At 47.0% G+C, this 24674-nt stretch overlaps 1 protein-coding gene across 1 annotated transcript in view; it reads right to left on the reverse strand.

The window, feature by feature from the left end:
* COL27A1 (collagen type XXVII alpha 1 chain) overlaps nt 1-24674 on the reverse strand; it is a 349655-nt gene that overhangs the window by 318263 nt on the left and 6718 nt on the right. Inside the window, exons 2-3 of the mRNA XM_056860156.1 lie at nt 15876-15946; nt 1291-2786 (exon numbers count right to left, since the gene is read on the reverse strand). Coding sequence (XP_056716134.1) covers nt 1291-2786; nt 15876-15946 — 1567 coding nt within the window. The remainder of the gene's footprint in view (nt 1-1290; nt 2787-15875; nt 15947-24674) is intronic.

Raw genomic sequence — 24674 nt, forward strand, 5'->3', positions numbered from 1 at the left:
GCGTAATAGCAGGTTATGGATGTAATATGAATACAAGGAAGTTTACAATTCAGTTCTGCAGCTCAGGTGTTCCTCAAAAGACCAAAGCCTCAAAATACATAACACTGTTTGGGATGCACATGTCAAAAGGCTACAAAAACAGCAGGTCAAGTGGCAAAACTGGTCCTGGGCCATTCAACCTCAAACTGTAGCTGGAGATAGGGAGATGCATGTTTGAATGTTCCCCATATGAAACATCTCTCTACACAAAGAGGATTAAAAAACAACAACAGCCCATTCTTCTATGTGTAGTAAGCACTTACTCACCCTCCTGTTTAGGACTACTGCCCAGCCTCCAAACATCCATAGGGAGATTTACAGTGCATTCCTAAAGAGAGTTACTCCAGACTAAGCCCATTGAAATGAATGGGTTTACAGTGGAGTAACTCTCCTTAGGAATGAACTGTTAATTGCTGAATCCAACACGCGAACCTACAGATGGCATGGTCAATTCCCCCCCACCCCAATATTTTTTTTAAGAATTGATCCCAATATCTGTAACTATCTATGCAAATGTTGGTCGCAGAGGCAGCATCCACACACTTGGGCAAGGTTATAGTAGATAAGCATTCCCTTGTTCCCCAGCACATGTAGAGGAGGGAGTCGTCTTCTTATCATCCAGCCAATCTGGGGGGAAAGGTCTAGCTTCGCCTCATACCCTCCTTCCTGATATGTTCATTTTCTATGAGCAGGTATTTCTTTTCCAATAGTTTGGGTTCCCAGATGCCCGGTAATGGCAGGCAATTGCCCACCAGTTAACGGGGCTGCCCGTTACTCCTGAGCTAGCCGGCGGGCAGAAACAGGCCAGCTGATGGGGGGGCAATCTGTGTGCTCGGGGGGGGCAATAACGTCACTTCCAGGTTTACCGTGGAAGTGATGGGGATGTCGTGATAACATCACTTCTGGGTTTACCGCAGAAGTGATGGGGATGCTCTAGCACATTCCTCCAAAAACTCCATGGTTTCCATAGAGTGTTTTTGAGAAACGTGCTAGAGCATCCCTGTATCGCGGCACGCACGTGGATCACCCTCCCCCCAGCCCCACCACAACGAAACTCCAGCCAATAACGAGGGGCACGTGGCAACCCTACCAATAGTCCAACCACAGTTTTATCACATGATGTTTATGCAGGACAACCCAAACTCTAAAATATACCCATTTAGAAGATGGAAATGACCAAAGGGCCAGTAGCAACACAGTTGCACCATACCCATTCCCTAAGCTGAAATCATGATGAAAACATTGACTTACCGGAGGACCTCGGTCACCTTTAGGTCCAGGAAGCCCCATAACGAATGGAAAGAGAGTAGGCCCAATGGGATCAAACAGCTGATACCCGTCAGTAGCAGCCGGAGTTGTTAAGTTGATGCTTTGCACATTCATTCTGATGACAGGATAAGCTCCAAGAGTTGGCTTGATATATGGAACAGCAATTATGGTAGAATCTGCTTTTTTCAGTGCTGGCAAAGATAATAACTTCTTTGGTATAGGATCCTTGGTTGTGTTCTCCAGCTTGTGTTTTATGGTCACTGGAAGACTCCTGGATGTGTTTTCAGCCTTTTTCATCACAGGCTTTGCGGTGCTAGCCATTTGGAAAGGCTTGATAGTTTGGCTTTGGTTGATCATCTTTTTGGTCTTTTTCTCCAACTCCTTCTTGTCAATGACCGCAGTGGAACTTGTGGTTGAGCTGGGGAAGGCAGAAGGAACATTTTTGGTGGTGGGCAGACGAGGCTTCTCCAAGCTTGCACTGGAAGTAGAGCGAGATGCTCCAAGAGCTACGGTGGCAGTCCGATGAGCTACTGTGAAAGCCTGAAGGCCTACTGTGGTAGTCCGATGGAGAGTTTGGGCAGGCAGCTGAACTTCAGTGTTTGGCAGGACGGGAGGTGAGGCCACAATGCTCTTTGCAGCTTTGCTGGTTGGTGGCAGAGCTGGTGGTTTAGATGGTACAATGGTGGTGGATGCTGCAACCAATCTGCTGTTCCTCTGAGGAGTGGTGGCCTTGAAGAGTGATAATGGGGGAATCACAGTGGTCAGATTCTTCAAGCCCAGAAGGGAAAGGTCTGATTGTGGTGGGGTCCTTTCAGAAGTTCTTAGGTCTTTGGGCAGAAGTGGGACAAGAGGTGGAAGAATCGGCCGGTAAGTATCCGCTTGCCTGCATTGTTTTTTCAGAAACTTACAGTAATTATGAGCTGCCTTGGCGGAAGGATAAATATCAAACTGGCAAAGGGCACCTTCAAACTGTACTGAGTGTTGATTCAGTTTGCCTAAAAGGAAAGACCCTTCCGGGTCCAACAACTCATCTTTTTTAAGATGCAAATCCGCATGTACTCTTTGCTTCCCACAAGAGGTAAACAGAGTGACCACCTGGCCTCGGATGTCGATGGCCAGATTGTGCCATTGACCATCATGAACATTGTAATCAAAATATACGGAGTGCTTGTGGCCTACATAAACTATGATCTTCCCTGGAATGAACTGCACACCCAGCTGTAATTTCTTCTTTCTGCTCTTGATGGTGAACAAAAAAGCGCTGTTGACTCGATGAGAGCACAAACTCAACACTAGAGCCAAGTCCGTACCAAAGGTGGCAGGAATAATTCTGCCAACAGGCACTTCGATACGTGCTCTTTGGGTGAAGATGACCCCCGACTTGAATGGGATGACACCCTGAGGAACAGGGCGAGAAGATGACCCCGCACCCAATGGCTTTGGCCCCACCAGGCCCAATCTTTGAAGAACGTCCACATCTGAAAACAGATACAAGAAAAATGTGTTCAATCAGGCAACTTAGGGAGTTTGCTCAATCACTGGGGCAGACCAGAGTGGGTCAAGTCCTACATATAACTTATTTGGTACATTTTTATTCTTCCATTCAGGATGGCATACACAGTTCTCCCTTCCCGTTTTATCCTCACAACCATCATGTGTGGCAGGTCAGGCTGAGGGACAGTGATTGACCCAAGGACACCCATGAAGCTTCATGACAGTGTGGGGATTTGAACCTGGATCTTCTAGTTGCTTGTCTAACACAGTAACTGCTACACAACACCACTTTTACTATAGTCATCAGTTCCTTCTTTACACAACAAAATGCAAATATTCATTCTGGTTTCTTTCCTGTGCCATCACTTTAGGCTTAAAACAAGACTAGCTTTTCAGTATTAGGGTGAATTCTTGCCTACTGTGTGAGTGGTTTGTTGGTTTGTTTATTATTTGCTTTCTGCCTAGGGTTGCCAACCTCCTGGTAGTAGCTGGAGATTTCCCACTATTACAACTGATCTCCAACTGATAGAGATCAGTTCACCTGGAGAAAATGGCCACTGGCAATTGGACTCCATGGCATTGAAGTCCCTCCCCTCCCCAAACCCTGCCCTCATCAGGCTCCGCCCCAAAATTCTCCAGGTATTTCCCAACCCAGAGCTGCCAATCCTATTTCTACCCCTCTCTCTATCCCCAGCCAGGCCAGGCTCAGGGCGGTTCCAGATTCATATCCTGGACAACAACTGCCCAGGGGTTATGGTGAGTGCATCTTTGTAGGAGAGCATATGCTCTGCATGAAGAAGATCCCCAGTTTAAAAAGTCTCCAAAAGAAACACGAGGGAAGATCTCAGACCTAAGACCCTAGAGAAGCCCTGCCAATCAGAGTACACAATGCAGGACTAGATGGACGAATGGTTTCATTCAGTATAAGGTGAGATCACTAACATTTAATTCATGTGAACAAATCACTTTAACATACAGTACACCTAAATACCCACCCACACCCCATGCGTAAAACAACTAAATGTCCACCGCAACAGTGGACGAGAAGAGTTGCTTTGCTGAATCAGACAAAATAGCATTACATCTTGAATAGCATCCAGACAGTTGTCCCTGGAAAGGCCGCAAGCAGAGCATGATGGAGATTATCCCCAGGCACAGCTACTCCAAGGTATACTGCTGCTGCATTCTCTCAAGATAGATTTTTTATTTCTGGCCGTTGTAGCTAACTGCTATTGAAAGACTGGACATCATCCAAGATGATTTGTAACATCCAACCCCTTTTCTCTTTTATTCCAGTCAGTCCTCCATATTTCTGGAGCTGGCAAAGCTATCTGCAAGGACAGACTGGAATAGGTGCCAGCTTCAGGCAGGCTGATGGTCAGCTTTTCATCAGGCCAGGAAAATAAGGGGGGAACCAGCATCATTCTTCAGTTTTGGCAAATCCTCCCCATTTTAATTTTAAATCCCTGAAAGGCAATCAAACGAGTTGGATATTGCCCCCCTCCCCACCGCCATCCTGACCTCAAAAGAGGAACAGTTGGTGTTTGCATTCCTTCCAGCAAAAATACAGACTCCACAGCAAAAAAAACCTGCAGATACATTTCGGGGTCAAGTGGAAGAAGCAAGGAAATGTTCACTCCATTACTTCTCTGCTGAAGAGGATATGATAGATGGCTACCGCCTACACGATTTATTAATACTTGGGCTTGCTCCTAGACAAAACGAGCCTCCACTTGAGAACTTCTTCTTACTTAGAACTCTTTAAGATTTTGTCGACTTGAGTAGAATCAAAAAGTGCATAACAGCAACTGTGCTGGATCATACCCAAGGTCCACCTGCTCAGTCACTTGCCTACAGACAGCAGCCAGGGAATATGCCCCAGGGAGGTACATTGTAGATCCTATGACAGTAGGGTTAACAACTGCCCGCTGATGGTGGGCAATCGCCTGCCAATTCCTGCAGCTGCCCACCGACTCTCAGCTGCTGGCAGGTGGAAGCAGGCTGGCGGAAAGAGGGGGCAGCAACCCTTGTCCCCTGCGCAATGACATTATTTCCAGCGCTATGCGGAAGCACCAGCATCACACCAGAGGGACGCTCTAGCACTTCCCCAAAAACTCTATGTCAACCACTGAGTTTTTGTAGGGGCAAGTGCTACTGCGCCCCCCTAGCACATCGCACAGGGACGTAGGGCACCGCCCTCTGTACCTGCCTCTGTAAAGCTCCCACCAGAATATCATGACAGCGATATTCATATCTTCTTATATCCCCAGCATCTGGTAGTTGTAGGGTTAGGCTTTAATGCTATGAACACTTGCATTAAAATGTCCTCTTCAACTTCACAGCAATAGGATAGCATTGCACGGATTGTTAGAGGAAGATTTGCAATGAAGGCATCAAGCCACAGTTAACTTCTGTGAGAAGGGCCTGGTCTACCTATGCAGCCGAATGAGGAAGCACTGAGGTAGCAGAGTCCTGAGGTGGTAGAATGGAATGTGCCACTTTGGATTGTAAGGGGTTGCATTATTCAAAATTCCCCTTAATTACTAATGTCCTCAAATGAATAATGGTAGGGAAGGGCATTTGAAATAACAGCAACTATATTAATATCAAACATTTTTGTAATATAAGGGGTACAATTGATAGAAATGGGCTGCCAAGGGGAACGCTAGGGAACAAAAGTTGGGAACCACTGCCATAGGGTTTCCAAAGGCAAAGACGAACAGAGGTGGTTTGCCATTGCCTGCCTCTGCATAGCAACCCTGGAGTTTCTTGGTAGTCTGCCATCCAAGTACTAACCAGGGCCGATCCTGCTTAACTTCCGAGATCTGACAAGATGGGGCTAGCCTGGGCCATCCTGGTCAGGGCTTAACTCACTAGCAATTAAAAAAAGAGAGAGAGAGACATCTGCCAACTTCTCTGTGAAAGGTCAAACAGGAACATGTTTTTTTCCAGAAAGTGCATCAGAAAGTATTTATTTAAAATAGTTAAATACTCTTCATTCTCCTGGGCATCCAAAGACCCAAGGACCCAAATAGAAACTGCCTCTTGAAAACGGGGACAATTGGAGAGTATGATGAACCAGACCTATTTTTTTTTAATCATGTCATAACTTCACATAGTTCTGAGGTCCACAGACCAATTGTGTATCATGTGGAAAACAAAAAAACAGAACAAAAGCAAAAAAAACCTTCGCACATGCCAGTTTTGAGTCAAATCTGTGCCTGATTTCTAGAAAGAAGAGATTCTGAGGCCCCAGGTTAGGGTTGCCAGGTTCCTCTTCTCCTCCGGCGGAGGCTTTTGTGTATAAGCGTGTGTAAGCGTGTGTGCGCATGCGCCCGCCGACGCACACGCATCACCTCCGGTTTAGAACCTTTACCACTCAAAGGGCGAAAACGCACGGTCGCTTTATCCTCCTTTAATCCCTGTTTTAGCCAGGATCGAACGCACATTAGGTGAAACGCATGCGTTCGATCCTGGCTGAATCCTGGCTGAAACAGGGATTAAAAGAGGATAAAGTGACCATGCGTTTTCACCCATGGTCGCTTTAGCCTCCTTTATTCCCTGTTTCAGCCAGGATTCAGCCAGGATTCAGCCAGGATCGAACGCACGCATTTTCGCCGAGCATGCGTTCGATCCTGGCTGAATTCTGGCTGAAACAGGGATTAAAGGAGGATAAAGCAACCATGCGTTTTCGCCCAAACTAAGAGGTATAAGGCCCCTCGCGAGGCGGAACATCCAGTTCTAAACCGGAAGCGTTGCGCGCGGTATGCACGCTCCCGTGCACGTTTGCCCGCCGACCCTCAGGTGGTCGGCGGGCAGAGGGGTCGATTGCCGGGGGTTTGCCCGCCGCCAGCGGCCGCCTGGCAACCCTACCCCAGGTTGACCTGGAAGTTACATTTTCCGTCACAGAATCTTTTCTTCTAGTCGGGACTGCCAGCCTCAGAAGGCCTGGAACCAGGGGTTTTCTTGAGATGCTGGCTGGGGTTCCCTCAGCCATGGGTCTTTTATTTGAAAAAAGATGCCCCCTTCAAACACTTCCACCAGCTATTCGCCTTGGTCCATCCCTCCATAGTCAAATGATGTGGGTCCTCCTCCACCAGCTATTCGCCTTGGTCTATCCCTCCATAGTCAAATGATGTGGGTCCTCCTCTACCAGCTATTCGCCTTGGTCCATCCCTCCATAGTCAAATGATGTGGGTCCTCCTCTAGCTCTTGATATTACAGCATAGCAGGAAGCAGCTTCCACGTTGCTATGGCAAGAGAGTGAAAATTGGGCCTCTGCCTTTGTACTGAAATACCTCTGGTTTAGCCCTGTATGTATCTTTGTATGGTAGGGTTGCCAGCGCTGGGTTGCGGAACACCTGGAGATTTGGGGGGGGGTAGAGCCTGAGGAGGGCGGGGTTCGAGGAGGGAGGGACTTCAGTGGGGGGTATAATGCCATAAAGCCCACCTTCCAAAGCTACCGTTTTCTCCAGGCGAATGGATCTCTGTCGCCCGAGGTCAGTTGTAATAGTGGGAGATCTCCAGCCACCACCTGGAGGTTAGAATTCAAGGTGCAAGCACCAGCAAAAGTAAACCTAAAATAAGATAACTACAATACAAAATTGCTCTTAAAATGTATATTAAAGGTCATTACTAACAGGCACAATCTTGGTTGAGCAAACAGGAAATTTACAAAAGGTTCAAAGTGAATTCAATATAACAGCATACAAGCTTTACACAAAGATAAATATAGGCAAAAGTGCTCAATGCATATCATAATTTCAAGTCCATGCATGTAGATTGCAAAATTCAAGCATTGAGCACTTTTGCCTATATTTATCTTTGTGTAAAGAGCAATTTTGTATTGTAGTTACCTTATTTTAGGTTTACTTTTGCTGGTGCTTGCACCTTGAATTCTAAACTCCCGAGTAGCACTGGCAGCCGAATTTTGACGACCACCTGGAGGTTGGCAACTCTATTGTATGGGGTATGTGAATAGAACGTTAGACCCGCTGGCATGCATTTAGCCCTCTCTGACCTTGCACAGGTATAAATTATACATACATAGGATCCATTCAGATGAACACTAGTTTTCTGCAGTTCCCAATCACATCTTCTATTGAATATTTATTGTTTATTATATTCTGTAAATTTGTATTCTTGTATGTTTTATGTATGTTTCATTCTATATTGATAAACTGTATGAATTTCTACTAGTAGTTGTGATTGTGAATATTGAGTCTAGTGCTGGTATTTTCTTCTAACGCATACTATACAGCATTGGTGATTTTTTTGTCAGTACCTGGAGGTTGTTGGAGAAGGCAGCACGTGGCTCAATAGGAAAACTAAAGTAAACCCAAATTGGGTTTACTTTATTTTTACTATTGAGCCACGTGCTGCCTTCTCCAACAGTACCCGGAGGTTGGCAACACTACATGAGTCCCATGTATGCTCCAACTGTCCCTGTTTACTGCTCTGGCAGCCAGCAGGAAGGGAAAAAATAGAAATCACCATTGACACCATGGTTATACTACTTCCAGGGAAAACCACAGAGTTTGTGCCAATTCCTAAAGTGGACTGGCTTCACTTCCAGGTTTTCCACGGAAGAAACATAAGACTATTGCACCAATGGCACCTCCCCTTTTCCTCACCCCAACTCCTGCCGGGTGCCAGCTAATTCAGGAAATATGCAACCTGCGCTGAATATAGTAGAAACTATGGAAAGTGTCAGCGCGTGGCTCAATAAAATGAGACAAAATTATATCGAGTCCAGTGGTTATTTATAGGTTTACCCAAAACAAAATACTCAATACTCTACTGATAATGTGTTCAAAATTCACACAGTTTGCCTCGCAGGGCTTAAACAACAAAATGTCAAACTAATGGCTAATGGCTGGAAACTGTTGTTGGAGGGTATGCATGTGGACCAACTGGACTGCTTTCACATAGGGTTGCTGGCTCCAGGTTGAGAAATACCTGGAGATTTTGGGAAGTTTGGGGAGGGGAGGGACTTCAATGCCATAGAGCAGGGATGTCGAACTCAATTGGTATGAGTGCCGGATATGAGGTCAATGTCACTTGATCAGGCTGGGCCATGCCTTGCCAGCCCAGATTGAGAGTATGTGTGGTGGGGGGCTGCCTCGGCTGGTTTGTGGCCTGCATAAGAGCTCTCAAGGGGCCAAATCCGGCCCACTGGCCTTATGTTTGACACCCCTGCCATAGAGTCTTATTGCCAAAGTGGCCATTTTCTCCAGGTGAACTCATCTCTATCGGCTGGAGACCAGTTGTAATAGCAGGAGATCTCCAGCTAGTACTTGGAGGTTGGCGGCACAGGGGCTCATAAATAATAAAGCATGACTTGCAAAATGGATTTGTTAGACATTCATTTCATGCTGACACATGTTAGCATGAAATGAATGTCTAACAAATCCATTTTGCAAGTCATGCTTTATTATTTATGAGCCCCCGTGCCGCCATTCTCTTAAGTTACTTAATTCTGGCACAGGTTTTGTCTTTACTTGTAACAGTACCTGGAGGTTGGCAACCCTACTTTCACAGAAACAACCAGGGCCTACGATCCTTTCTCATCCCTCAACCAGACACCTCAACCTGTCACTTTGCATGGGTAATACCACCAGCCCTCCTGCTCAGTTATCAAAAATCAAACCCTGCAAAGGGTTCAGATCCTTCCCTTAATCCTGCAGCAACAAGCTCTGAATATTATTCTATTTGTGAAGACAAGGCAAAAAGTGAATAATATACCAACAGAAACACTCTACGCTTATTTTTTTAATTCATGGGACGATGGATGGTTAGAGCATTCACTGTGCAGCATCTGCTTCAAGTGGCCAAACGTTTAAACAGTTCTTCTGGCTCCACTGGGAAAATGAAAATGACTCCACATTTAACATTTTCATTGCCAAAAGCAAGCTAAATATTTGTCCTTTCCCCCCACAAAGTTAACATATAATCAGATTGAAAAATGTTTGCTTAAGTGATTCCACCAGATGTTCACTCTTATGTGAGGAAGTAATACATTGAACAAGGTAGGGGAAGGAAAACGACATTTTTTAAATTTTTTGCTAATGGCATGGATTCTAGTATTCTCTTTTCTTTTTATTGATGTGCTTCAAAGACTGATTTGCAGGATCTGCTCCAAGAAGCTCTCACTTTCAGTGTGTCCCATCCTGTCCCCTCACTTTTTCATATTTTTATTTTGAGTAGCAGGACACAATGCCAGTCATTCTGTAGGCCATTTTTTATTGTTATTAACTTTAAAAGCATCACGCTAAACAGCACTGTCCATTAACCCCCCTTTCCTTGTGCACACCGAAGTCATCTCTCTCTCTCTCTCTCTCTGTGCCACTATCGTTCTCTATCAACCCCTCTCATTAAGTAACCTCTTCTGCTTCTGTTATCTGCTCCTCAAACACATATTCTTCTCTCACTACACCACCACAGGGCTGCATTCTCCTTCTTTACCTCTCTGGGGTTTCTTTTCATTTTCCCACCCTCAGATCTATTCCCATAGGTAACAGATTCATTACCTCCTCTTTTTTACTCTGCATCCAGCAATATCCCATGTGTACTACCTAGGGTTGCCCACCTTCAGGTACTAGCTGGAGATCTTCTGATCCCCAGCCGATAGAGATCAGTTCACCTGGAGAAAATAGCCACTTTGGCAATTGGAGTCTATGGCACTGAAGTCCCTCCCCTTCCCAAACCCTGCCTTCCTCAGGCTCCGTTCCTAAAACCTCCTGACGGTGACGAAGAGGGACCTGACAACCCTACCTAGTACTACCTCAACTTCTTCTACATCTGCCACCCCCTTTTCCTCTATGCCTCATTTTGTACTCTCTCTCCTCCGCATCATAAAAATTCCTTCTCCAACCCCATCTCACCCCCTTTTTCTCTTTCCCCATCCTGAAGGCTTTTCTTTGAACAACTATCAGTTCGTCCTTTTTCTGCCCTCAGTCTCCCCACACGTTCACAAACAGTTTCCTCCAACATCATCCTTTACCATTTATTTCTTCTACTCCTCCTGCGTTTGGCAAAGCACACAAAGGCTTTCACTCTACCAGCACTTCTTCATACACAGAAGTGCATCTCAGATACAAGTAAGCTCCGTAGGGTGGTTGGCTGGCTGCAAGCGGCTAGAGGAAGCGGTGCCAACTCCATCACGAGACTCTGAAGCCAGAAAGAAGAGAGGAGTGCAGATGTACTAACTCAGGCATCCTCAGCTCCACTTTTAATGGGCTTTGGCAGGCCTTAGCCATTCCCTCAAAGAAGAAGAAAAGGGATGGACATTCATAACTTTCCCCAGGGGACACAAAGAGCCGGGGGACCAGAACCAGACTGCATGCCTTACATCGCCCAGGACTCTTTCGGAGACATAAGCGGCCTAAAGCACAAGAATCTAAAAACTCTCGTTGCTTGCTGATCAGGGGGAAGTTATTCAAATCTAGTCAGGACCCTGAGTAAATCCAGGGAAGGAAGTTTTGCTATTTTAGGAACGAAGAGGTGGCTGGCCAACAAACAGATGTTTCGTTCCTTGCATGCAGTTGTGGCCGCAGAGACATTCCTTTTTGTCCTCCTTAAACAGGAAACCTCTCGAGAGCTGCTGAAAGGCCCGTAGCTACCCATGGGAGTTGAGGCATCAGAGCTACATGATCCATTATTATAAATCTTTTCCTCACTGGTTATTTGTCCCTAGATGAGTACTGTCGGGACGCGTTTCCCCCCCCCCCCCCGATTTGCCCACCGTAGTGTATTCTAGGTTTCCCCCAGCTTTGCTGCCAAATTTTGGGAAAGATAGCAGCAATGCATGGATGGGTGCCATGTGGGTGGGCCCACTCACACAGCAGCCATTTCCCCAGCCTCAGTTCCTGAGGTGGTCATTTTCCCCCACCAGCCACTGGGTAGGGTTTCTAGGTCCTCCATGGCCACTGATAGGGGCTGGGGGGGGGGGTAGGGTTCCCAGCTCCAGGTTGGGATTTGGGGGTAGAGTAGGGTTGCCAACTTCCAGGTACTAGCTGGAGATCTCCTGCTATTACAACCGATCTCCAGCCGATAGAGATCAGTTCACCTGGAGAAAATGGCCCCTTTGGCAATTGGACTCTATGGCACTGAAGTCCCTCCCCTCTAGGCTTACCAGGTCCCTCCTCTGCTCCAGTGGGAGGCTATGGGGCGGTGGGTGCAATTGCACGGCACTTCCGGTTTACAACCAGAAGTCCTGCCTCGAGAGGGGCCTTTTCCTTTTAGTTTGAGTGGTAAAGTGGACCTCAGGTGGTCGGCAGGCAGAGGGGCAAATTGCCAGGGGTTTGCCTGCCACCACCGGGCACCTGGCAACCCTACTTCCCTCCCCAAACCCTGCCCTCCTCAGGCTCTGCCCCCAAAACCTCCCACCGGTAGCGAAGAGGGACCTGGCAACCCTAGAGTAGAGACTGAGGAGGAGGGGGACCTCAGTGAGGTTCAATCATGTACAGCCCGCCCTCCAGAGCATTCACTTTCTCCAGGGGAACTGACCTCTGCAGTCTGAAGATGAGCTGTAATTCCGGGGGATCCCCAGGTCCCACCTGGAGGTTGGCATCCCTATCTCCAAGTAGTAAAAGGATTCTCAGGCACGAAGCAAAGCTGGGACATCTGCCTAAATTCTACAAGAGCTGTTGCCAGGAAACTTTGCCGGGCTAGAAGGGCCAATGATCTGACTTTCTGTAGTTTTTTCCCCCCACATTGGAAATGGACATAACAATGTACCACTCCAGTGGCATACTGCTACGCCAGTTACCAATTGTGGTTTCTTAAATCCTCAAAAAAGCAGACAGCTGGTGGTGGGAGGAGAATGGCTGCCATGGGGACTACAGGAGAGAAAATGCAGGAAAACCCACCATCTGGAAGCCCCGTTGGCATTGCACCACATTGGCAGCTGCAGCAACATTGGGGCTCCCAAAAGAAAACATCGCAGCGGTCTGGAACAGCCCACAGATTTCACATAGGCACGCTGCTCACACGACAACATAAAGCACTGCTTCACACTTGCGAAGGAGCCATCATGGGCTCAGTACCATGGTCAAATCTTTCATCACTCATTCAGCTGTGAGCCTGAGTAATCCGAGTAATGTGCGCATTCATGTAGTTCAATTGGTGACAGTCATTGGGCAAACCTCCACAGCTTGGATCATAACTGGGAGGTGTGAATAGAAGATGGGCTTTTTAAAAAATGGAGTGTTTTAAACAGGCTCACAATTTTCTACACGTCCATGTCCTTGCATATCGGGTTGCCAACTTCCAGGTACTGAAAATTAGCACGGGTAAATGGTACACAAATGCACAGAGCCAAGTTATAACAAACAAGTATATAATAAGTAATGAAGCCAAAGGACAAACAATGTGTAGCAAGGGAACTTGTTGACATTGCTGTGGATTAATATTGAACCCTAGTTGACTTTGTTATATTTTGGAATTACTATGGAATAGATGATATAATGTGGGGCTGAAGAAACCAAGGTGAAACGGCCGTCCCCCATCTTTTGGATTTATACCTAATGGATATCCTATGGAATTGATCATCTTTGAAACATTAAGAAGAGGACTTTTTTGCCTGTGAAATTACATTGTGATCCTTTGTGCTTTAATGTAAATATTAGTCACACAATGGTTAGGTTTACTTGCTACACATTGTTTGTCCTTTGGCTTCATTACTTATTATATACTTGTTTGTTATAACTTGGCTCTGTGCATTTGTGTACCATTTACCCGTGCTAATTTCCAAACCTTGAAGGTATAGGCACGGAGGTGCCCTTGTTTTTGTTTTGCTCAACTTCCAGGTAATAGCTGGAGATCTCCTGCTATTATAACTGATCTCCAGCCGATAGAGATCAGTTCACCTGGAGAAAATGGCTGCTTTGGGAATTGGACTCTATGGCATTATCTCAGGAGGGCTCTGAATGGCTGCCATTCTTGAGTTGGTCTGGCTCTCAGGCTTGGGCAGCAGACGGCCCCAGTCCAAGTCCCACATCCTCCAACACTCTTTGATAGTTTTTTTCCAGATACTGGGGTGGGAGAGAGAAGAATACATAAGAGCCAATAAAAGTGGTGTCAATGTAGTGTTTTGTTGTTTTTAAACTAGGCCCATGAATGACCTTTTGAGAGACAGCAGAGCCAACTATTCTCCAGCAAAAAAGCCCCTGAGGGAAATGCCAGCAACATACGAAATCCATTATAGTATTGCTGGGCTGTGGGCCAAGTGGAAAGCTGAGTATGCCATCATCATAAAGGAAGCATAGGCCAGCAAGCATCCACGCAGCAGGTGCACAGAAGAACATGGTACAGAGCATGTTTCTGTAGGGTTGTGCCATATGGAATGGGTTTGCTGAATGATGAAACCACCTCAATGAGGATGAGAACTAGCTAACTGTTAAGGCGCCAGGCAGAGGTTCAAGCTAGACATCTCAGCAGCCAGGCTGTGGTACATTATTTCCTGCATTCAAGTTTCTGCACCAAGCCTTACCAACGGTCCTCAAGGGTACCACCATGGCTGCAGAACCAGCCCTACCACCCGACTGGTCATTTGGGTTTCCAATTGCCCGGTAATGGCAGCCAGTCCCCCGCCAATTGGTTCTTCTGCCCGCCAACACTCAGCTGGTCGACAGGTGGAAGCAGGCTGGGGGAAGGGAGAGTAATTGGTGCCCCTGCGTGATGATGTCACTTCTGGTTTATGCGGAAGTGCCAGCATCGCATGGGGAGAAGAGCTCTAGCACTCTCCCCAAAAACTATGGAAACCATAGAGTTTTTTTTCACGAGTCCTAGAGTGTCCCAAGGTGGGATGCCAGCACTTACTTCTGCATAAACTGAAAGTGACATCATCGCGTAGGTGATGCCGATCGCCACTCCTGAACCTGCCTCCCTAAGCCTTTTCGCCAGTTGCCAGGATGGACCTGGCAACTCTATTGAGCATTCAGTCAGATGACCCCAATGTCCAACGCAACTTTACTAGGTCCTACAAAACTCAAAAGTTAAGGTCTTCCTGGAAGAGGACCCCGGCCAAACAAAACTCAAAAGTTAAGGTCTTCCTGGAAGAGGACCCCTGCCAAGCAAAACATCAACACTCTTCACGAACACTAGTTCCTTTGGAACTTGACATCCTCCCTGCTTCTGGCAATTCAGAACTTGTTGCCACTATTGCCTCTGGTTTGACCTGCAAGCAAGTGGCAGCAGCTCCTAGGGGCATTAGCCACCACCACCACACAGACAGCAGGAGCCCCCAAGCAAGTGGCAGCAGCTACAATTTCTCCTCATGGCTCCTGTCATTCTCCCAAGCAACCTTGGAAGGGACAAGATCCTGCTACCCCTGCCACACTGCTCGAAAGACCGGGCAACATCGGTTGCTGCTACTACGCCTCAGCATGTCAGAGGTCAAGAGTGGTCCTTTCTGAGCATCTCAAGTCTCTTGGTAGCTGCCAGGTGATGCTGACCCCTCATGCCAACCTTGCCTGGTTCAAGGTTGTAACCGGTTAGTTATTTACTTCATCACCCACGTGTTTCTGCGGCAAGGTCTCCATCCCATATGAATCTCCCCATTCTTTGAGATCCATTGGAGAGGCCTCGCTCTGTTCCTCCTCGACAAAAATGAAACCATGGTGGGCCTTTCCCCTTAGTGGTTGTGTAATCTTCGAAATCAACTTCCCTGGGAGGCACACCAAAACATCTACCATCGATTCAGATGCAGAGTAAAACATTTTAAAATAGTTTCAGAGGGTGGTTGTGTTGTTCCGCAGTAGAACAGCTAGATTTGAGCCCGGTAACACCTCAGATTTTCCCCCAAATCTGGTTGGTCTCTAAGATGCCGCTAGATTCAAATCTAGCTGTTCTAATTTTTAAAAATAATTCGCCTTTAATCAGCGTTGTTGCTTTCTGGTTGGTATGGAACTGCTTCTTTTAGTGTGCAGCTCATTTTAAACATTTGCCCGTCGCCTCAGCAGAAAGGCAATCGACAGGTTTCGACAAAGAAATGGCAGACAGTTACAGGCATCCCCCAGTGACCCCCGCCACCACCAACCAAAAGGGGTGAAAAACAGATAAATGAAATTTACCTTCTGAACTTGCCTGGGTGAAGCCTAAGAAACAGGTAAAATAGAAAACAGACCAGAGAAAAGGGGGCACCCTAAAAAGAGGGAGAAAAAAAATAAAATTAGTGCATTCGGTTTGGAAGGATCTGCATGCAACAGAAATATGTGAGGACAGACCACTGCAATGATCTTGATGAAAGATTCGTTGCCACACCACATTAAGTCATTCCCCAGCTTGCTAGCGGAGAAATGAAAGGTTTGTAGCCTCACTGTGCTTTGCACTGAGTTCAGACTCCAGGCTCAGAAACAAGGCATGAAGAACCTGAGCCCATGTTTATTATAAACGACACACCCTCCAACATTTCACAGATGGAAATAGGAACATACTTGGGGGTGGGAGGGAAATCCCATATGAAGGATCACTCATGAAGGCAAGTCCAACCCTCTACACCCTTACAGATTGTTCAAGGCTCGTTGCTGCTTGGCTGTACTCAGTTACTTCAGAATAGCCTTTCTGGCAGCGAATTAAAAGCCCAAAAGGTGTCTGTTCTTTGGGTTAAATATATATACGAGGAGAAACAGTCATCTTATATTACATTACTGGTGGATCCAAATCAACCTCCCCAGCTGCAAAGGATGGAAATGGCAGACCATGCTCTACATGGAGGCTTAGTGTTCAGAATCAAGAGTCTGCTGCCAAATCCCTAAAAATGTGTCACAGTGCAGGGGTTTAAAGTACCGCATAAGTGAGGGAGAGTGGAGAGAGGAGCGGCATGCACACATCCCACCTGTGATTTCCCCGTTTGCTCCGACAGCCCCTGGTAAATCATTTCTCCTATTTTGTCCCGTTGGTTTTCTTTTCTTTTTTTTTACTGAATGAATGGTTTATTTGCATACAGCCTGGCCATTACAAACATATCAACAATGCCACAAATATATAATAAAAGGAAAAATACTAGGCTAATAAAATGATATATTAATAATAAATATACATAATAAAACGAGGCTAAATTGATGCACACAGAGCAATAATGACTAAACGTTGCATCGGAGTCCCAATCGGCCAATGAGACCTAGCAACCATTAAAAGCAACCATTAAAATCAACTTGAAGGATCAGCTCTCTTAGCAACCATATTGGACCTTATTTTCTTTGCCGCCAGAGTATGCAGGGAGGTCCTATACGAAACAAACCCATCCGAAATATTGTCGAAGGCTTTCACGGTCAGAGTTCATTGGTTCTTGTAGGTTATCCGGGCTGTGTGACCGTGGTCTTGGTATTTTCTTTCCTGATGCTTCGCCAGTAGCTGTGGCAGGCGTCTTCAGAGGAGTAACACTGAAGGACAGTGTCTCTCAGAGCGAAAACGCATGGTCGCTTTATCCTCCTTTAATCCCTGTTTCAGCCAGGATTCAGCCTGGATCGAAAGCATGCGTTTTGCCTAATGTGCGTTCGATCCTGGCTAAAGCAGGGATTAAAGGAGGATAAAGCGACCATGCATTTTCGCCCTATGTGTCAAGTGTGTAGGAAGAGTAATATATAGTCAGAAAGGGGTTGGGTTTGAGCTGAATCATTGTCCTGCAAAAAGTATCAAAGGTAATATGCTAATCATTGTCCTGTAAGTATCAAGATAATGTGCTAATAGGGTGTGGTATGTTAATATGGAACCATTGTATCCTGAAGTGATCTGTTAATGTGTGAAATCCAAAGCTAATCTGCATGGCTATTGTGGACTAGCAAAGACTACACAGCAGGGTTTCCAACCTCCAGGTACTATTTGGAGATCTCCTGCTATTATAACTGCTCTCCAGCCAATGGAGAAAATGGCCGCTTTGGCAATTGGACTCTATGGCATTGAAGTCCCTCACCTTCCCAAACCCCGCCCTCCTCAAGCTCTGCCCCAAAAACCTCCCACTGGTGGCGAAGAGGGACCTGGCACCCCTAGTACACAGGATAGGTTTTCATCTTCACCCTAGCCCTGTAGTCCCAAAAGTTACAGTGAACGCATGTACAATCATATGAATAGCGTACACTAGATTTTTCTTTACACATGCATTCAGTAATTCTCATGGGACATTCAAGGCATGTACAACTGAACATGTGATTTAAACTCTGCATACGTTCAGGCATGTATACATCCAGTGAATGGCATTAGCTCTTTCTTACAAACTGATGTAAGCATACAGTTGCAGGATGTATGTCCTTTCACTGTAACTTGTGAATAGGGCTCTTATTTCAGGGGTTTCAGAGTGGGGCCATAGCTTTGTGACAGAACACATGTTTTGCACAAGGAACTCTAGCATCTCCAGGTAGGGTTGCCAGGTCCCCCCTTGCCACCAGTGGGATATGGGAGGGGAGGGTTGCCAGATCCAGGTTGGGGAATTCCTGAAGATTTAGGGATGGAGCCTGGGGAGGACAGGGGACTTCAGTGGGGTACAATGCCTCAGAGTCCACCCTCCAAAGCATCCATGTACTCCAGGGAAACTGATCTCTGAAGCCTGAAGATGAGCTGTAATTCCGGGGGATTCCCCAGGCCCCACCTGGAGGTTGGCATCACTATCTCCAGGTAATAAACGAATTCTCAGGAACGAGCAAAGCTGGGACATCTGCCTAAATGCTATAAGAGCTGTTGCCAGTAAATGTTACCAAGCTTGCAGGGCAAATGATCTGAGTCAGTGTATATGAACTCAGCTGACTCCTTTGCAGGAAATTGCACACAAGCTCTGCGCAATCTATCAGTCTATTTTACTGCATAAACCAAGACCAAACAGTGTTGTGTATGTTCATCAGTGACTACAACAGCAAATGATGACTTGCACCATATATCAGTCAGAGCTTCGATATCAGCTCAACCACAATGCTTTCCCCCCCCCCAATGAAGGCAGATGTCACATTCAGCAGATGTAATTTAATAAACAAACATGGGTGTGATGTGTGCGAATCAGCACTTTAAGCCGAATTGACTCCAAACAACTAACTCCAAGTATGCCTAACTTCTGTATGTTTGTATGATATTTTTCATGCATTATAAACACATGAAGCTGCCTTATTCTGAACCAGACCCTTGGTCCATCAAAGTCAGTATTGTCTACTCAGACCAGCAGCAGCTCTCCAGGGTCTCAGGCAGGGGTATTTCACATCAACTGCTTGCCTAGGCCCTTTAACTGGAGATGCTGGGGATTGAACCTGGGACCTTCTGCATGCCAAGCAGATGCTCTACCACTGAGCCACAGCCCCTCCCCTGTTTTTATGCCCTGGCTTGTTCTTTTAATGCACTGTGTGAATATGTTTTATTACGTTAGTTGTAAATACATCAGAGCCAAGCCCAAAATACTATGGATGTGCAAGTGTGCCCATTTTCACCAATTGTTGTATTTTGTATGTGTGACCCTTTCCATTTCACCCATTTTTGTTGCGGCTGTTCTCTGATGAAGTGACCGTAACACCATTTTTACTCTATTTTAATGCCATTTATAGGCAGCTGGTGCAAAAAATAGCTTTTAAAATGGTACAGCTTGCATGGGGAGAATTCTGTGCAAGGAAACACGCAAAAAAGGACAGCAATAAAGACTCACGGGTTTTATTGCACAAGATGGGGATTTTTGACTCGAAAGAGCAAACAGAAGCAACTTGAGATCATCCTGGTTGCCAACCCACGACTGACATTCCCTGGTCTAAGTTTTGACCCCATGATCAACTATGCAAAATGCACACTGGTGCTAACTGCAAACTATCTGCATGCATATGGATACACACTGGTGAGCCATGGAAAAAGGAGCCATATTCAGTGGTGCATCACAAGCTTTGCAAACAGAAGTTCCCAGGTTCAATCCCTGGCATTTCCACTCAAAGGATCTTGGGAAAGACCGGTCTCTCCCTGAGACCCTGAAAAGCTGCTCTGTTTATACTCCATCTTTCTCCCCAATGGGGGCCCAAGGTGGCTTACACAATTCTCGTCTCTCCATTTTATCCCCACAACCCAGTGAGGAACATTAGGCTGAGTGTGTGACTGACCCAAGGTCAACCAGCGAGCTTCCATGGCAGACTGGGGATTCGAACCTGGTTCTCCCAGATCCTAATCTGTCACTCTAACCACTACACTATGCTGGTAAATTTACTCTATACATTACAGTGAAGCAGTCCCCTTCCCCCCTGAGATTTGTGCGAGTTGGTTTTTGTGTCATGGAGTGGAGTCCCTGCTTAGTTAGTTTTGTTTGTTGGACAGATGTACAGAATGCATGAGTTCCTTTGGTCTTGAAACCATTTGCTCATATCCTTGTGTCTCCTTGTTAATACAGGTTGAGTATCCCTTATCCAGACTGCTTGGGACCAGAAATGGCCCGTATTTCAAATCTTTCCATATATTGGTATATTTTGGAATTTTTGCATATACATAATGAGCTATCTTGGGGATGGGACCCCAATTCATTTATGTTTCATACACACTTTATCCACATAGCCTGAATGTAATTTTAAACAATATTTTTAATAATTTTGAGTACACTGAACCATCAGAAAGCAAAGGGGTAACCGCCTCGCCAGAATACCTGTATCAGCTGTTAAACAAGAGCAACAACAAACCACAAAGAATGGCAGGCCTTCAGTCTCCACCTATGTTGCATTGTACACTGTCTTTTATTTTTTTAGGTGAGAGGAAACATTGAAAGCAGGCAGCACGGATCTGTCTGCACGCCAGCTTGAAGGGTCCGGTTTTCTGATATGGGGTGTCCGGATAAGGGATACTCTACCTGTAAATGTGTATTATTTTGAGCACACTTGGCTCTGCTGTATGAACCTGAGAGCAGGAGCTTGAGTACCCTAATCCTGACCTACAGGTAAAAGGGACTATTATTGGGGAGACTCGGCCGTCACTGCTGACCCTCCCCTGCCACCAGGTAAGAAGGGGAGAAGGAAAAGAGTGGGCCACAAGGGGTCGGGGTCATGACGTGCATGCAATTTTTGCTAGCTTTCTTTGCAAGCACTCACAAGAAAAGCTCACCTCACAACTGAACATGAAATCAAGGCAAACGATGGGGCAGCGTCCCCCACCACTACCTACCAAGGAGCTTCCAGCTGTCTCCAATCCAAAGATCTAAACGGCCCACGTCTTCAGGGGCTCCAAGACCATTCGCCAGCCCTAAAGTGACGTACTTCCCTGTTGAAGATAACATGGGCCTTGCTGACTGAGCATGGCTTTTTGTGCCCTGTTATGCACGCTGGTCCACAAGAGTGCTCAACCCGTGATTCCATGTGGTCTACAAAGCTATATCACAACCCCTATCCAGATTTCCCACAATGAACTAAGCCACAGCCGATACAAAATGTGTGTGTGTGTGTGTGTGTGTCAGTGCAACGGGCTGGGGGCGACAATGACTCAGAATGGCCTGCTTCCCAAATTCCTTTCTAGCCAACAGAACTTCGGGGAACTTTCTGCAGAAATGAATCAGGCAGTTAGAACGGGAGATGCAGAACGGGTTCCAACTGGCACCAGGTTTCACTTTTGTAGACAGCCAATACTGTACAAGGCTCAAACAGGGATCCAAGCCAAAACTTTAGAAGAAGGGAAAAAGGAGAACGAACACAGACCGGCAAAAAATATACTATTTTCATGGAAAAAAGCAAACACCACTTCCAAATATCAGATCTACAGCCGACAGAGGCGAATGGTTAATGTTGTGTGCGCGTTTTTTTTTTTTTTAATCTTTCTAAGAATTGCACGGTTTCTCTCTCTCCCCCCTCCCATGCTTCCTTCCAGTTACAACTCTGAGTAATTTCATGCTCTACGCCATGTGGCTGGAGGCTGTCCAGCTCTCCACGCAATCAGAGCTGCTACACCGTGAGTTTCAGCAGTCGCCCTGTCGGACGGCCAAAGGACATGCAAGATGGGGGGAACGTAAGGCGTAATCTCCGGACGGTATTTGGTTTTGTTTTAATATTTGGCGCTTGATTGTACTTGTGTTCTGCTTTTAAGCCAAAAATTGCCTCCCAAAGTGAACCGAGAGACAATACAAACGGGAATTAAAACTCAATACAAAAATGTTCCTCGGGGAGTAGAACCTCAGCTGAGCTGGATAACAGGCGTGATAGAGGAAGGCCTCGCTACTTCCTGCCCTCTCGCTCGTAGCCCCGCTGGAGGGCGGAGGATTGTCACCTGGTGCTGGCGCCAGGCATGATGGAGAGACGTCTTGCTGCTTCCTGCCAAGTAGGGTTGCCAGCCTCCAGATGGTGAATGGAGACTTCCCACTATTACAACTGATCTCCAGGCGACAGAGATCAGTTCCCCTGGAGAAAATGGCCACCTTGTCAATCGGACTCTATGGCATTGAAGTCCCTCCCCTCTCCAAACCCCACCCTCCTCAGGCTCCACCCCCAAAATCTCCAGGTGTTTCCCAACCCAGAGCAGGCAACCCTACTCCACCCCCAAAATCTCCAGGTGTTTCCCAACCCAGAGTGGGCAACCCTACTCCACCCCCAAAATCTCCAGGTGTTTCCCAACCCAGAGCGGGCAACCCTACTTCACCCCCAAAATCTCCAGGGGTTTCCCAACCCAGAGCGGGCAACCCTACTCCACCCCCAAAATCTCCAGGGGTTTCCCAACCCAGAGCGGGCAACCCTACTCCACCCCCAAAATCTCCAGGGGTTTCCCAACCCAGAGCGGGCAACCCTACTCCACCCCCAAAATCTCCAGGTGTTTCCCAACCCAGAGCGGGCAACCCTACTGCCTACATAGCGGCTCCATTCATAAAATCATGGGATGGGGAGATTCTGAATTTGATCCGAGGAGCAGTGGAGGAGAGTGTTTGGCCTTTTCTTTCTCACAAGCTGTTGCTGAGCAAAACTACATATACACCTCAGGGTCTTTTTCCCATGTAAGTGAGAAAACCACTCAGGCCCCGCCCCCAAAATCTCCAGGTATTTCCCAAGCCAGAGCTGGCAGCCCTAATAATTAGATGGTGGCTAGAGATCTCCTGCTATTACAACTAATCTCCAGCCAATAGTGTTGGACATTAAGTGGCGAGCTTTGTTACATGTCAGACAGTCAAGGATTGAATGTATAGATGCTGACCAGTTCAAGGAAATGGTGTAATGTGTTAATTAGCAAATGGTCAGCAGAGTAACCATTGGAATCGTGATTGTTAGTCACGTACTACGACTTTGGGCGAAAACGCATGGTCGCTTTATCCTCCTTTAATTCCTGTTTTAGCCAGGATCGAACGCACATTAAGTGAAACCCATGTGTTCGATCCTGGCTGAATCCTGGCTGAAACAGGGATTAAAGGGGGATAAAGCGACCATGCGTTTTCGCCCTTTGTCTCTTTTGTGTGTGTGCGTGACTCATCCTTACTTCCAATAAGCCATAACCAACGATCCTATCCCTCTGAAATCGGTAGCAGATGAACGAGTCAGTTCCAGAACTCAACAGATAGAGATCAGTTCCCCTGGAGAAAATGACCGCTTGGGCAATTGGGTTCTATGGCACTGAAGTCCCCTCCCCTCCCCAAACCCCGCCCTCCTCAGGCTCCACCCCAAAAATCTCCAGGTATTTCTCAACCTGGAGCCAGCAACCCTAAGCAGACAAGAAGGCCAGCAAGGAGGGTTCACTCTTCCTCCCTCTCTCGCGCATGCACCCTACCTGCTCTCCCCTTATGTGGTGGGTTTTGCTGTCTCCCTCGAGTGATGGTCATCTGACTCAAAAGCCCAGAGAGGGTCCACCATCGGTCAGGAGACCATCTCCCAACCATCCGTTCTCGTGCACAAAATGTCCACTGACGAATCCGGCATAAATGGCCAGCCCCCAGATCGCTCTTTTTGCTTCTGGCCCTTTATCGTTTCAGCTGCTGCTTCTGGAACTCGACCTCCTGGCCGTTTTGGCCCATGTTGCTCGCTCCTGATCTTCGGTTGAGGCTCACGGCATGGGACCCTTGCCTGCCCTGGACGGCACCAGCTGCTTCTGGTTTGTCAAACGGACAGCCGGCTAGCCCCGGGCTCCTAAATCCAACCGCTTGGGGGCTAGCCCCAGCCAGATCTCCCGGTAACCTGCTTATTTGCCCCCTTCATTTCAAAACTGCCCAGAAACAGCAGGGGTCAAGCATGTGTGTGGTGGTACATAGTCCTTAAAGGAGCCTGAAGTCCCCATTTTGGCAAGGCCAATCACCAGCATGGTGCAGTGCAGTGGTTCCCAAAGTGGGCAGTACCACCCCCCGGGGAGCGGTGGGATTACCTAGGGGGGGACTAAGAGAAAAGAGGGCAGTGGGGGGTGCTAGAGGTGGGCCCCTTCAAATTGGATAGGGTAGGGGGCTATGGGGTGGAGTTTGTGGAACCAAGGGGGCGGTGGCCCGAAAAGTTTGGGAACCACTGGTGTAGTGGCTATGGGCAGTGGACTATAATCTGGAGAGCCGGGTTTGATTCCCCACTCTTCCGCATGAGCAGCGGACTCTAATCTGGTGAACCGGCTTGGTTTCCCCACTCCTATACATGCAGCCTGCGGAGTGACTTTGTGCTAGTCACAGTTCTCTCTGAACTCTCTCAGCCCCACCTACATCATAAGGTGTCTGTTGGGGGAAGAGGAAGGGAAGGTGATTGTAAGCCGGTTTGAGACTCCTTTCGGGAGAGAAAATCGGGGTATAAAAACCAACTCTTCTTCTTATTCTTCTCTAAGAATCCTGTGAGGTTTTAGACACTGAAGGAAGCTCTGGGGTGTCTCCCATTTCCTGGATGGCCTAGATGAGAGGGCAGAAGCAAGGACACCTGGGTTTCAGATCCCCCCCTTCAGCTATGAAGCTCAAGGGGGGACCTTGGGCCAGTTATCAAGGGGGGACCTTGGGC

Source organism: Euleptes europaea, chromosome 14 (assembly GCF_029931775.1).
Source record: "Euleptes europaea isolate rEulEur1 chromosome 14, rEulEur1.hap1, whole genome shotgun sequence".
Taxonomy (NCBI): Eukaryota; Metazoa; Chordata; class Lepidosauria; order Squamata; family Sphaerodactylidae; genus Euleptes; species Euleptes europaea.